This window comes from Polypterus senegalus, chromosome 10 (assembly GCF_016835505.1).
Source record: "Polypterus senegalus isolate Bchr_013 chromosome 10, ASM1683550v1, whole genome shotgun sequence".
Classification (NCBI taxonomy): domain Eukaryota; kingdom Metazoa; phylum Chordata; class Cladistia; order Polypteriformes; family Polypteridae; genus Polypterus; species Polypterus senegalus.
The window spans coordinates 174,354,783-174,370,257 of NC_053163.1; the positions used below are offsets into that span (position 1 = coordinate 174,354,783).

Sequence of the window (15,475 nt, forward strand, 5' to 3'; positions counted from 1 at the left end):
CGACAATGAAAGGACCTGGGAAAGAGAGATTTTTTCAGGACATTTTCTCTGACTGAAAGAGGGTAGCCCCCTTGGCTTGCACCGGGGCCACGGGTTTGGAGCATGGAAGCTCAACCCAGTTGGGGCCTGTGGCCACTGCCAGGGGGCGCCTGGACATTTGCTGAGCCCTGTTTGGCAACACTTCTGCCACACCAGGAAGTACTGCCGGAAGAACGTCACTGGAAATCTAGGAATTCTTCCAGGTGTCCCATAAAAGGGGGCCAGTCACCACTATTCATCAGCGACAGCTGGGAGAAAGAAGGACAAAGCCTGTGTGGAGATCTGGAGGCGGAAGGACTGTGCTCTATCTGTTGGCATCATTTGTATTGTGCCGAGAAGTGGGGAGCAAATTAAAAAAGGAATAATTTTGTGTATGTTGGCCTGGAACTCATTTCTCTGCCTGTCTGCATTGGCTGTACACACACACACACACTTATATATATAAATATAAATATATGTGTATATACACTGTGAAGACTAGGGGGTGCCATAGACCCCAAACTGCAAGCACAAACACAAACAGAGGGCTTTTATCTCACAAATATTCTCTGTCACAGTATGACAGTGTGGTACGGCAGCGGCACAGCACAGCACAGGAAAGACTTGGCATGGGTGGTGAGAACAGCACAGGGGATCGTGGGAAGTCCTCTCCTAGACCTGGACTCTGATATGCTGGAAGGGTGCAGAAGAGGACCAAATGTATAGCTGCGGATCTCACCCATCTGGGAAATGGCCTGTTTGTACCACTGCCTTCAGGAAAGCGGCACAGAAACATAAAAATACACACCAGCAGACTGAAAGACAGCTTTACCCAGAGCTGTGAAGTCCATCTGCCCCTGCTGACACACACACACACACATCTACATCTCCCCCTAACCTGCCCCCTGTAGACATGAACACACACAGACCACTGGTCTCTGCAGACGTACTACTCAGGAAAAGTCTGGACTTGATGATGTTTTATTGCTGCTGCCTTTTATACGGATTATGTTTATTTTATTATTTATAGTGTATTGTGTAGTTTAAGTATTCTGCCTTGAAGCCGAGTCCTACCAACAAAATTTTGTTATGTGTATGCATAATGACTATAAAGATTTCTATCTATCTATCTATCTATCTATCTATCTATCTATCTATCTATCTATCTATCTATCTATCTATCTATCTATCTATCTATCTATTATATAGTGCCTTTCCTATCTATCTATCTATCTATCTATCTATCTATCTATCTATCTATCTATCCTGCCAATTATACAGTATCCATTTTGCCTTCAGAAAGAAACAGTTTATCATTTATTTCTGTATTGTACCCGATTACAACCACTGCTGCATTTCCTTGATTTATTGTTGATGGATATGGGAATTGTATTTAATGAACTCATTTATATTTTTAGAATGTCGGTGTCAAGAATTTGTAAAAGACAATGTTTACTTTACAATTTTTTGTTAGGTCAGACCAAGATGGCAATTTTAAAAACAAGAAGAAATAGAGATAAAGATCTGAAAACTACTGATGCTCTGTTAATGTCTGAGGTCCTCCTTCAAAGGAGATTGGAGATTGAATTTACATATTTTAAACTAATTAATCAATTAGATATATTTTGAGAAATCTGGGCTGTAAATGATGTTTTATTTTCCTGTAAAATGAATGTCTAGTACTAAAGTATGAGTAGGAAAACTTTGTTATTAAATGTTGTTTAATTTTGGCTGTTAATCTGACTGCAATTATGTTATAATTGTTAATAAAGGTCTGTTTAAAATTATCTATCTATCTATCTATCTATCTATCTATCTATCTATCTATCTATCTATCTATCTATCTATCTATCAGAACCCAAACCTGAGGCTCACTGCACTGTTTGAAGTCTCAGCACCAGGCGTCCTTGAATGCGTTTTTTTGTTTCTGCTCTTTATGCAGGTGCTTTGTGTTTTTTTCCTCCATGAAGAAGATAGAAATGCTTTGCAAACAGTAATAAGCCTTTCATTATTATTTTTAATTATTACTTTAGGGGTCCCATGTGTTTTCTTTCTTGGGGAAGGGGGGGGGGCAGTGGGCTCCTTTCAGGCTTGTTTTGAGATTGTAGCTGAGCACATGGCTAATTATGCATGTAAATTAGCCCTGTGGCACTGCAGGCCCCAATGATCTTACAGCACCCATGCGTGAAAGTTCATTTCTGTGATGTCACTCTGGCCTCGCAGAGCATCATGGGGAACTGGTGACAAAAACAAAAAATAAAAAAATGCATGTCTACCGGCCGAAGTACAACTTCTCAGGATAATATTTGGCACCGGTGATTACAGCACATTGGCAAATTCTGGTGATCAACACCATTGGTAACTTTAGGGTCTCCTGCTCTTGGACAGGCGCTCCACAGGAACAGCAGGAGCTTACTGTCAGCTACTATTGTGACATTTGGCAGCCATCATACATAAATGTGTGGAACGCAGGAACTATAACCAGACCATTATACACACAAAAACAGTTTAAATGTTTTCTGATACCTTAGATAAGCTATTTAAGAAAAATCAAAGACAGAAAAATGTCCAGGGAGAGGCAGAATACAGAAAGCCAGCCGTCAGCACAAGCCGGGAAATTCAGTAAAACTGAACTCAGAAATAGAAAAGCAGGAATCCAGAACGACAGGGGGCAGCAGACACCAGCAACACGAGCAACGCGAGGCCAAAGACGGAGCCTGAGTGCTCTTCGGCTTCCTGGGACTTTACTGTCGTCACCACATGTGGGCAGGGGACACGCCAGAAACTGGGCGCCGGACCGGAAAGCAGGACTATTGAGGCCCACCGAGTCCCTGTGGAAGGTCATCTTTCAGCATGAGAGCAATAAACTGAAGCAGACAACCGCGGCTACTGTGGATTAGCAAAGGAAGAAACAGCTGAAGGGGGACGAGGGACTCGGCCCACATGTGTCAAGAAGGCGAAGCATATTCTCCAGCCAACAATCTGAGGGGCTTTCAGGTAATGAGACTTGGGGGACTCATCAGAGTGTATTGTTCTTGGAATGGTGCAAAGTGGAGACCCCCGCGTTTTGGAGCCAATTCTCTGTCAACTGAACAGTAACATTGCAGGGCGTGACAACTACTGAAATTTCTCCTTGAACCCCTTCACCTCCACCAAATAAGACTTAATCTAATATTCCCAAATTTACATAATCCAGGTGGAAGCACAAAGCAAAAACCCACCAGTGCCCAATAGAAACCAAACCCCACCGAGCAAAGAGAGGATAAATGGGAGGCAATGAGACTGGGTGTCTATCCAGATAACTGGTGAGCAGCAATGCAGCCTCCCAGAAAGGAAATCAGGGGAGGGGGCCAGGCAGGTACAAACCTCTGTTTAGAGGGGACCACAGAAAAAACAGCAGGGGGGTCTCACTGCCTGCAATGAAAAGTTGGTTTGCAAGAGGAAGAGACCACTTATGTGTAGGGCCCAGAGTTCTGTGCTACACCCTGGCCCATAAGAACTGGGATAGGCGGTACACCAGAAGGGTGGGCCGTGCGGGAGCATCAGGGCCAGTGCCACCATTAGGGAGCACACGAGTTAGCCACCAAACAGTCAGTTGGTACAATAATAAGCATGGCCTAGGGCACAAAATAACCTAACACTGGCACTGCCTGCGGGTGTCTGTGTGGGGATCCTAACCCAAGGAGGCTGCCACCTAACATGTTGGGGAAGAAAATGTTTTGAATAAATTGTCTTAACCAGTACTTCTGTTATACTTGCCTCCCGCCCGGTTAAGAATCCTTATTCAGTCCCAGCCGGGATGCCAGTCTCCGCATGCAGTCTATTATTATAGATAGATAGATAGATAGATAGATAGATAGATAGATAGATAGATAGATAGATAGATAGATAGATAATGTGAAAGGCACTATATAATAGATAGATAGATAGATAGATAGATAGATAGATAGATAGATAGATAGATGTGAAAGGCACTAAATAATAGATAGATAGATAGATAGATAGATAGATAGATAGATAGATAGATAGATAGATAGATAGATAATGTGAAAAGCACTCTATAATAGATATATAGACAGATAGATAGATAGATAGATGTGAAAGGCACTATATAATAGATAGATAGATAGATAGATAGATAGATGTGAAAGACACTATATAACAGATAGATAGATAGATAGATAGATAGATAGATAGATAGATAGATAGATAGATAGATGTGAAAGGCACTATATAATAGATAGATAGATAGATAGATAGATAGATAGAAAGATAGATAGATAGATGTGAAAGGCACTATATAATAGATAGATAGATCCATAGGTCTGAATCGCAATCTAATTATTTGGTGGTTATCTACCAATAAACAATTGTGGTTGGTCAGCCAGTCGGCAAACATCTGGCACGTCCTCTCAGTTGCAAGAAGTGATACAATATCTGCCAAATAATGCAAAAAGTACACAAAACGTGTTTTACACTAATTGGGGCTCATCAGGTGTCCGATTTATGGGGGTCAAACCTCGAACGTCGCTACCCAAGGCTAGAGTGGAACATTACATGCACAGGCCTGTGGTTACCTACGGGTGTGGCGGATGTCTGCCGACTGGCCAACCAACCACAAGCATCACCTGGTAGGTAACCACCGAAATGTCAGATTGTGATCAGGCCTGTGCATATATACATATATATTATACAGTATCTGCCAAATAATATAAAGAGTACACAACATGTGTATCGCACTAACTGGGGCTAATTATGTGTATGCCTTATGGGGACTGAACTTCGGACGTCAACGCCTTGAGATGAAGCCTCTGACGTGGATCTACGGCGGCTGTTTCGCTTACCTGACAGGGTGGAGATCTGCGTATGTGATTATTGGGTGGCTACCTGTCAGGTAACGCGTGTGGTTGGTTGGCTAGTCAGCTAACGTCGGCCACGCCCTCTCAGTTGCGAGACGCACACAGACATCGAGACATAGAGAGAGAGAGAGAGAGAGAGAGAGAGAATGTAAAACTTAAAATAATCTACGAATGCCTTCAGAACAGAGTAAGGCACGTGAAATCGTAAATGCAAGGAGGAAGAGAGAAGGAGGCAGAAAAACATTTTAAAACATCATTCTGGCACCAAATTATTTTAATAATTTCAGGTATTTTCATCTGTTAGGGTCAAACTAAGAAAGAATAAATAAAAATTGCAAGTAAAACATATATAAATAAACCGCAGGTGGTGGTCAAGTGGTTAATGCTTTGGACCTCAGACCCCTTAAGTTTGGGGTTCAAAACCTGTAATATGACCCCGAGGAAGTCACATCCCCTGCCTGTACTACTAATCTTATCTCAAATGTCGCAAGTCACTTTGGATAAAAGGCGTGAGCCAAATGAAACACCCGTAACATCAGCGGGTTTACTCGTTCGCCAGACTTGTCTCGAGCTACGACCTCCTGGCATTGCTCGTCCCGCTCTGTAATGGTACGGTGTGCGCATCGCTTCATTTCCAGTCGGTTTCTACAAACCGTAAATGAAAAAAACAAGTTTCTAATGAAGCTCTCTCTTGTCTATCAGAGCGCCACTGAACGCGTGTATTTTCAAAACGCAAACTGCAACCATGAGACTGTCAAGTAAGCAGACACGTTTTTTACTCGTGCAGTTTCAAATAAAAAAAACTTTGCTGACAAGTACGTGCCAATAAACTTCATGACATCTCCTAACATGCCGTCACTTATAAACGGATTTAAATATTTTTCGGGATGTCTCACAGGTGACACTTCATCTTTACGAGCTGGCCGGTACTCTTGTCACACAACGCACGCAATTCAGAGGTGGCGTCAGAATTTACCTTTTTTGTGGAATCGTCACCTTCGTGCGCTTCATTGTCCAGAGAGGTGCAGTTGCTGGCCATGTCTGAAGAGCTGTCGCTACTATCGGCTTTCTTCTGCGCGACTATCCGTCTCCTTTCGGCTCTCCCGAGGCCGCCGACGCACTTTCAACAGCCACCTCCGCCACTGTACCGCTCGTCACTGGAGGCGCGTGAACTCGGGGAGGATGAACGGCGTGCGCGCGCCTGGGGCTAACGGTAAAGGGGGCTTAATCGGAAAGGGGCTCCTTCTCCAGTCCTGGAGGGCTACCGTGACCGCAGCTGTCCATTCGAACCCTTTTCTTAATAGGTGACCAGTTTTTTGCTGCTAATGTATGGAGGAATATTTCGGACAAAATTAAATAAATGCGCAAATAAATTAAAGTACTAAAGTACTGTGAAATGTGAACATAAATAAATGTGTCATGAATTGAGTGCCTAAATAAATAAATGTCATGAAATGAGAGCATAAATAAATAAATGTGTCACGAAATATGCTTTTTGTTGCTTATTTATTTATTTCATTTTGTCCGTAACATTCCTCCAAACCTTCATGAAATACGACTTGAAATAAAACTGTCACTTTCACTCGTCAAAGTTGAGAGGGTGGGCTCTAACACACCCTCTAGTTACTGATTGGTGAATCGATAGCACAAGAATTAATTAGAAAAATGTTTACTACTGCCGATGGAATGGATTCTGCCGAAGGTATTTCAGAGAGGGAATTGAAGATTTATCGGAAGAAACTGCAATGTTGTTACAATGTTTGCCACTGATCAGAGTTGTAAAGTTGTTTGAAATAACTACGAATATGCACCAGACTTTATACTCGTAAAACAAGAGTCAAATACTCAGTTCAAAATATTAGTTAGCGCTGCTTTGGGCATTCCATATCAAAATATCTAAACTAATACAGCCGTATATCAAACTGGCTCATTCGCCTTGTGATCGTCTTCTCCGATACGTATGGCGTTATTTCAGTGCCACTATTCTGAGCACACGTAAAAAAATATTGAGCGCACGTAAAAAAAGATTGCAAGTGCAAGTGTTGCATTTTGAAGAGAAATTTATTTTGAGCGTACAAAAGCTGAATTTGAGTGAACAAAATTCATTGCTGCGTGCAAAAATGTATTTCAGTGTTTGCCCTTATCCATATACACACACACAATAGCACCCTCTCGCTCAGTTTTTCATTTGCGCTTGCTCGCAATGTGTTGCTTGCGCTCACAACATTCTCTGCTGCGAGCGCTCAACTCTCTGTACACCGTTATAAGTGTGCCACAAAACCAACCAATCACAGACTTGGTTTCAAAAATTCTGATTGGCTCTTACGGTCTCCAATCAGAATATAATTTGGAGAGTCAGTTGGCATGGTTGTATAATGCAACTACATTATACTACACCAACGATAGTCTTAACAAATAATATATTTTAAAATAAAATAATTAAAGATATTATCCGCAAATTGGGGTTTAATTGAGTTTAGCTGGATTTAGCTACATTTCGGACTGTTTCGAATGCAGCAGCTAGCGAGCTGATTGGAGACCGTAAGAGCCAATCAGAATTTTTAAACCAAGTCTGTGATTGGTTGGTTTTGTGGCACACTTATAACGGTGTACAGAGAGTTGAGCGCTTGCAGCAGAGAATGTTGTGAGCTAGCAACACATTGCAGCAAGCGCAAATGAAAAAACTGAGCGAGAGGGGGTGCTATTGTGTGTGTGTATATGGATAAGTGCAAACACTGAAATACATTTTATGCACGCAGCAATGAATTTTGTTCACTCAAATTCAGCTTTTGTACGCTCAAAATAAATTTCTCCTCAAAATGCAACACTTGCACTTGCAATATTTTTTACGCGCCAGAATAGTGGCACTGAAATAACGCCATAGATACGCCATATAGATCTGCAATCTGTCGTACTTTTAAACCGCATAACAGAAGGTGACTCTCAAAGGATGGACGTCCAGAGCAGGGAACTGCGTCACCTGGGGCCTCATGTATAACGCCGTGCGTAGAACTCGCACTATAACATGGCGTAAGCACAAAAGCCGAAATGTGCTTACGCACAGAAAAATCCAGACGCAGGAATCTGTGCGTACTCCAACTTCCACGTTCTTCGTTACATAAATCCCGATCAGCGTGAAAACTAACGCCGTGCACGCGCATTTTGTAACGCCCAAATCCTCCCAGAATTACGCCTATTTGAATATGCAAATCAATATAAATCGCCCTTAAGCGCAGCCTTCTGTGAAAAGACAATGGGAAAAGCACGGGGAAAATATAAGAATTTCAGCGAATACCAAGTGGAGGCAAAGGAAAAACATACTATTTGTTCAAATAAACCGTGGTATAATCAACAAAAGGAAGTTGATCGAGTGACATAGCGTGTTGGAGAAACTTGAAAGCTCACATTCACAAAATCGCACAGTGCGGAAATAAAAAGAAGTCACATATCAAAGTTGCCGTGAAAAGAAGAGTTGTAAGCCCACTGTCTGAGTGTCATATGAAAGCTTATTAGGGTACAGAGAAAAAAGACACACGGTGGGGAAAAATGTCAACTTTAATCTCGAATTTTCCACTTTAATCACGTAGTTTATTTTGTCATTTAGTAGAACATTATAAACTTCATCTTAAAATCGTTTAATTAACCAGTTTCTCAAAATCACATCGTAATTAAAGTAGCACGTTAAATGCTTTGTTTTGTATTTGATCTTCTACTCGTATGTGATCTATGTGTGTGAATCACTACTTGCTTCTTAAACTGGCTCTCTTCCTCCAACTGGACACAGAGTCCATTACATTTGTGATATTACAGCTCTCTGAATAACTAAAATACTGAGATGTATACGTGATGTCATTTTCATGATGATAGGAGCTAAAGCACATTATTAAACATGTGTTTCATGAGCCTCGTGCTCATGACAAGCATTTATCTTTTGTCGAAATTTGTCGCTGCGTTTTTAGCTGTGTTGTTATTTTCTCTTTCTGTTTTATATTCAATATATATTGGTGGCCGCCCAAGAGTCCTTGCTTTTCTTTCCCCAAGTAACCGATCGCCACACAATCAGCTCTGTAATAGAAGTTAAGCCATCTGTAAGCTTAGCGCCGATTCTTCAAAACGTTTAAAGAACATTGAAATATCTTCGTAGTACATGTTTAATTATTCTATCCTTCACGACACTCCCAGTGAAGAATATAGATTATTTAAATGAAGTTAAAGTTTTATGTGTATAATTTAACAAACATATTTTGCTGCATTTCACCTTAAAAATGATATCGTCATCATATGTAAATACGCGCTTTATAAAGTGACTCAGGTTGTGAGATATTATAACTGTAGTGCAAGTTTACAGTGGGGTGATTGTACTTATAAGTACCAACAGTTCTACAAGGCGCAATTGATTGAGTGCATTTAAAGTTCTTGGGATGAAACTGTTTCTGAGCCGGGAGGTCCGTACAGGAAAGGCTTTAAAACGTTTTGCCGTGGCTGAGACAGCGTGTCCTTGAAGCTGTATACCGATAATAGAGAGAGAGAGTAACAACGCTAAAGCAGTTATGGTATTTGGAATACTATGGCTGTTCCCTGGACCATTATATTGTTACGAGTTAATTACAATCAGATGCATTACACTAATAAACAATATGCGGTTAGTTTCTGTGTATTTATAAAGCCGTGTCAGGAAAATAAGGAGTAATCACACAAGAACAGTAGCACTGCTTTGACGCTGGGTGCCGCCAGTTTGCAAAACCGAGCGGAGAACTTGCGTACGACAAGGCATGAGGTACCGTGGAAAAGTGCGTGGCTTTACGCCAAGTGTAGGTTTTATACATCGCGATTTGAACGTGGAAAAGTTCTTACGCAACATTTCTGTGCGTACGCACCGTTTATACATGAGGCCCCGGATCTGGAGTGCAGTCGAGTCCCTGCCACCAGCTCTTCTATAATTTCAAAAATAGTTTCATCTTTATCGGAGTCTAAAACGGCCGCCAACATTGCAATTTCTTCCGATAAATCTTCAATTCTCTCTCTGAAATACGTAATATCTTCGGCAGAATCCATTTCATCGGCAGTAGTAAGTATTCTTCTAATTAATTTTTGTGCTCTCGATTCACCAATCAGTAACTAGAGGGCGTGTTAGAGCCCACCCTCTCAACTTTGACGAGTGAAAGTGACAGTTTTATTTCAAGTCGTATTTCATGAAGGTTTGGAGGAATGTTACGGACAAAATGAAATCAATAAATAAGCAACAAAAAACATATTTCGTGACACATTTATTTATTTATGCTCTCATTTCAAGACATATTTATTTGCTTAGGCACTCATTTCATGACATTTATTTATTTATGCTCACAGTACTTTTATTTATTTGCGCATTTATTTATTTATTTAATTTTGTCCGAAATATTCCTCCATACTAATGAACTCTTTTGCCCTTATTTTAACTGAATTGCTTTTAAACTCTCAGACGCCTTAATTATTTATTTTCTCCCCTCAATTAGCAGTCAAATAATAATGAAATAAAAAATGAGCCCACACATGACCAGCTAAACTGTATGCATCGTACAATATCTAATAAATAAGATCTCATTAATGTTGATCTGCTCAGGACACCAAAACTATTTGATGGTGGTCTTAAAAAAAAGAAAATCAACAGTTTGGGAAATGTCTGCTGTGACTGAATTAGAGTAACGACAAGCCATGGAATTAAATAACGGGTTTAATTAACAACAAGCAGCAGCTTCTAATTAATAAACTTGTTGGAGTTTGAGGCCCCCACTTAGCTGGTCATCTGCTCGCACACTTGCATCTTATTTCTGTTTGGGTGTCATTTAAAATAAAAAAACTAAGTAACTCAGAGGATTGAATCTTCAAATTATATCCATCCATCCAACCCGCTATATCCCAACTACAGGGTCATGGGAGCCAATCCCAGCCAACACCAGGTGCAAGGCAGGAAACAAACCTCGGGCAGGGCGCCAACCCACTGCAGGGCGCAGACACACACAGCACACACTAGGGACAATTCAGAGTCGCCATTGCACCTAACCTGCATGTCTTTGGACTGTAGGAGGAAACCCACGCAGACACGGGGAGAACATGCAAACTCCACGCAGGGAAGCGAACCCAGGTCTCCTTACTGTGAGGCAGCAGCGCCACCATACTGCCCTACTTTAAATGTCTCTAGTTAATTCATAATTTTTGGTCAGCTTTCATCAGACCGGGCCACATGCCTGTCTCAGTATGACTGCCGAGTTGTGCTTCTCATGGTGGTCTTCTTTTCAGTCCACGGTGTGTGAGATGCTCCTTCATCATGATGGTGTGAGAGAGGGAGAGAGAGAGAGGGAGGGAGGGGTCAAGCAACCTAATTAATTCATTCTTTGTCCAGATCCCTACACCAATAGGGTGTTGCACTACAGAATGGCCTCTGATTCAAACCAATCCCAAATAGCCATACTTCAGACCAGTGGGGGCACACAATACCTTTCACACCTGCTCCCCCCAAAAAAACATTTGTTGAGCTGATGCTTGCCAGTTAGGCTGTCTGGCTTTCCTGTGGGGGCTGATGGAGAGAATCACTTGCCAAACTACTTTTAGGCAATATAAAGTCGCACTCCTAATGGCTTGGAGTCTTAAACATCAAACCTTTGCTGTTCTTATCAATGATATAAAACTAATATTACATTTGTCTGAGTTACAAATAAAGACATACACAATATTTAACAATGGATGGATTACCAATAATACATTATTTAAAGTTGTAACTTAACTCCTGCTTGTCTTTTACTCCTGTAATTGACTGAGGTTGTAGATGTAGAAGGGAAGGTGGGGTTATAAAGTACAATATCTTATAAACAGCAGTAAGTATGTGGGACATAAGGCCTTCTGACAAAGGCTACTCATTAAAGAATACAAAAGGGGAAAGTAGAGTAATACAGGCTCGCTACACCGTTGTCTTATTTTCCAGCCAAATTTTGTCTCCTGCTTCTAATTCCTTAAATCAACTGCCAATCCCGTGCAGTTCAGTGCATACAATGCCACCCAAGGGGTATGCAGAGACACCAAAATGTCTTTCCTGTTATTAATCTGCAGCTTTTAATAATATTTTCCCACAGTTCTTCTGGCGGCTACTTTTCTGGTATATTTTTAAGTTTTCTCTCAGAGTCCCTCTGCTCGAGATAAACAGTGTGGCACTACTGGGAATGGACTGGCAAAGCTGTGTATCTATAAATACTTGCCTCTGAATACTCAGCCACTGATCTCATTTAATGCCTTCTCAAATCCATTTAATCTAACTTAGGGTTGTGGGGTGCCCAGAGGGTATCTTGGCAGCATTGGGCACAAGGCATTAACACTGCATGCAACTGCTGTCCACCGCATGGTCCACTTATATCACACGCACACCCAAACATGACCAATTTAGAATTCTCAAATAAGATAATGTTACACCTACTTCAAACAAAGTATGGAAAATCCTGCCGACTACGCCACTGTAAATGTACAGAATGTATAGATAGAGTAAGATGATACATTAGAAAATGACAAGTGAATGAGAATCCTAACTTATTTTCGGTAGTATTGAAATACTACAAACGTTTTGACTTTGTTTTTAATACCAGCTTTTGGACCTCAGTACCAGTACCAAAATGGCTCCAAGGCAAATAAAGGATAATTCCAAAAGAAATGCTGATTACATTCTTGACAGATTATTTGGGTTTAATGCTGCTAATATTTTCTAAATAAGATTAAGCTTGCAAATAACATGTGTTTCAGTATTGTGAATAGAAGAACATCTATTGTTATGTGTTGTCTCATGAACCCAAGCTGAATGGATAAGCTCACAATCCCAGTCCAAACAATGTCATCAGCCTCTTGTAAGTTCATTCATCAGTCCATATTACTCACCGGTTTCCTGGTGTGCCACTTAATTTCTCACCTCAAAACGCAACACGTCCCTCTTGACAGACATTAATCCTGATTCACATCGAGGCAATAAAGGATGGGGTCGCCTGTGAAGTCCCAATCACGTCAAAGCAATAACAGGTGACGGGGTCCTTCATGAACTTTTGATTGCATTAAAGCGTGTAGTTTTGTTTTGTGAAGCTTTGGAAATTTATCTACAACTGCAATAATGAGTGTCGAAGGAATGTTGGTGTGTGTGAGAGGGTTCAGAGAAAAGCTGATGTCTACTTCCAGTACTAAAAATCCTGAAATGCGTATACTGTATTGTTTTTAAATTTGGGTTTTTAGTATTGTGAGTCAAATAAACAAGATCCGTGAAACTCGTCCTTGGGTAATAATTAGAGTTGAGAATTAACAAGCGAGAATCGTGCACTTCATTCTCCAATAATGTTTCAGCTCACAAATAAAATGGATGCACTTCATTCTCCAATAATGTTTTAGCTCACAAATCAAATTATACAACTCGCTCTCGGGTAATGATTTATTTGTAAATCAAATGAATAAGAATCCTGAGACATGTTCTTGGGTAATAATCCAGTTTGAGAATCACTAAACAAAGATCATGCTCCTCCTTCACGGGTAATGAGTCATTCGTGATTCAAATGAAGAAGAATCGTGCGACTAGTTCTTGGGTAGCAATTCAAGTTGAGAATCAATGAATGAGAATCACATACCTCATTCTCAGGTAATGTTTCAGTTCACAAATCAAATGAATTAGAATCATCCACCATGTTCTCAGTTAATGATTCACTTGTGAATCCAGTGAATGAAAATTGTGAGACTCTTTCTTGGTAAAAGTACAGTCTGAGATTCAATGAATGAGAATCATGCACCTTATTCTTGGATAATGATTTGTTAATGAATCAAATGAACAAGAACCATGAGACTCATTCTTGGGTAAAAATTCCAACTGAGAATTAATGAATGAGAATCGTACACCTTAATCATTGATAATGTTTTAGCTCACAGATCGAATGAATGAAAATCATGCACCTTGTTTACAGGTAATGATTTATTTATGAATCCAATGAACGAGAATTGTGAAACATGTTCTTGGGTAAACATTCTGTTTGAGAATCCATAAATGAGAATCATGCTCCTCCTTTTTGGGTAATGATTAAGTTTGAACTTGAAAGAATAAATGGATGACGCATGTTGCTATACAGCCAATACACCATAAAAAATGTTTCAAAGTAAATTTGAAAATAAATTATTGCTACAAATTAGAATAATATTTAACAAGGCTTCATTTTGTGTGACTAATTTGTTAAATGCATAAAGGGACGTAAACAAATAATTTTATATTATGTTCACATATTCGGTTTAAAACGATTCCAAAAACAAAGTGTACAACAAAATCAATTAGTATGTGTTGTTGCTGTATTAATCTTTCATGATGAATAGAGCTGACCGTCAAAATTCACCAAGTGTTTCTCGCAGCGGATACGCTCCAGTGACCAAATATTTTCCTGGAAATTTGCTATATAATTGGATTAGACAAACATTTTTTTTCTCAGCGCCCCATGATCCTTTGTGAGAGCAGCATGACATCACTTAGTTGTGGAGGCTTTGTGCAGAACTTTCACACAAATGCGTACTGTTAGATCATAACACCCTACCCTCATCCGTACTCCAGCCTTCCATGTCACATAAAAAAATTAAAACAAGAGACTTGCAGGATTTTCAATATTTTAGTTGAGCTTAATGAGAATATTATGAGTACTGCACCGGATATAGGACACTGATCCCTGTAGCGCAGTGCCATATGGCTAATTTGCATGCATAATTAGCCATGCGCCACACCAGTCAAAGCAAGCCTTATATCAGCCCTCCCACTCCCCCTCCCCTCATTAGAATACACAAGATGAAGGACTGATTGTTCTTTGCAAGGCGTTTCCTTTTTTTACATGAAGGATCAAAGTGTGAAGCATGTGCCCCAAAACTGGTACGCTGTGAGTGTAATGATACGTCTTTTTTGCTTTCATATTGCTAGTTGTTGTGTTTTCTTTATGGTTATCGTTCTTTTTGCATCTTTTGTTGTTTGAGGTGCGGTGCATTGCTGCCTCACAGCTCTGATCACATTTTTTTGGCCACACTAATGGGTCCATCATAGTTGCCAGATGCTTCCCTAGCCCTGTGGAACACCTAGGACTCAATTATAGGACCATTATAAGCCACTCAAAACCTCCATTCCTCTTTCCCAGTTGATTTCAATGTGTTTTCGTGGAGTTCGGCGAAGTTCATAAACATTTCCGTGCTGTTACCGAACTCTCCAGCCCTCATGGACATTTCAACGACCATTGTGATCCGCTGAAAACGAGTTCAGTTCCTCCTTCCCCATTGACTTCAATGTCTTTCACAGAACTCACGGCAACACAAACTCCATGCAGTTCATTCATCACTGCTCAAAAATGTGGAAAGCGGCTTTTTTAAATTGAAACCTTTGCTACGTCTGCGGTGGGCTGGCGTCCTGCCCCAGGATTTATTTCCTGCCTTGTGCCCTGTGTTGGCTGGGATTGGCTCCAGCAGACCCCCTGTGACCCTGTGTTAGGATATAGCGGGTTGGACAATGGCTGACTGACGGACCTTTGCTACGTCTTTGGTAAATTTTAAGGCTTTTGGCTTATTTTATTTTTTTTACA

At 40.6% G+C, this 15,475-nt stretch overlaps 1 protein-coding gene across 2 annotated transcripts in view; it reads right to left on the reverse strand.

Moving 5' to 3' along the window:
* The window catches only part of LOC120538181 (calcium-binding protein 2-like), a 69,856-nt gene that overhangs the window by 41,147 nt on the left and 13,234 nt on the right, over positions 1-15,475 (reverse strand). Inside the window, exon 1 of one of the 2 annotated variants that reach the window (XM_039767629.1) lies at positions 5,854-6,010. The exons of the other annotated variant lie outside the window; for it this stretch is intronic. Within the exon in view, the coding sequence (XP_039623563.1) occupies positions 5,854-5,916 (63 nt within the window). The 5' untranslated portion in view covers positions 5,917-6,010. Of the gene's footprint in view, positions 1-5,853; positions 6,011-15,475 lie in introns of those variants that run through there. 2 annotated transcript variants of the gene reach the window in all.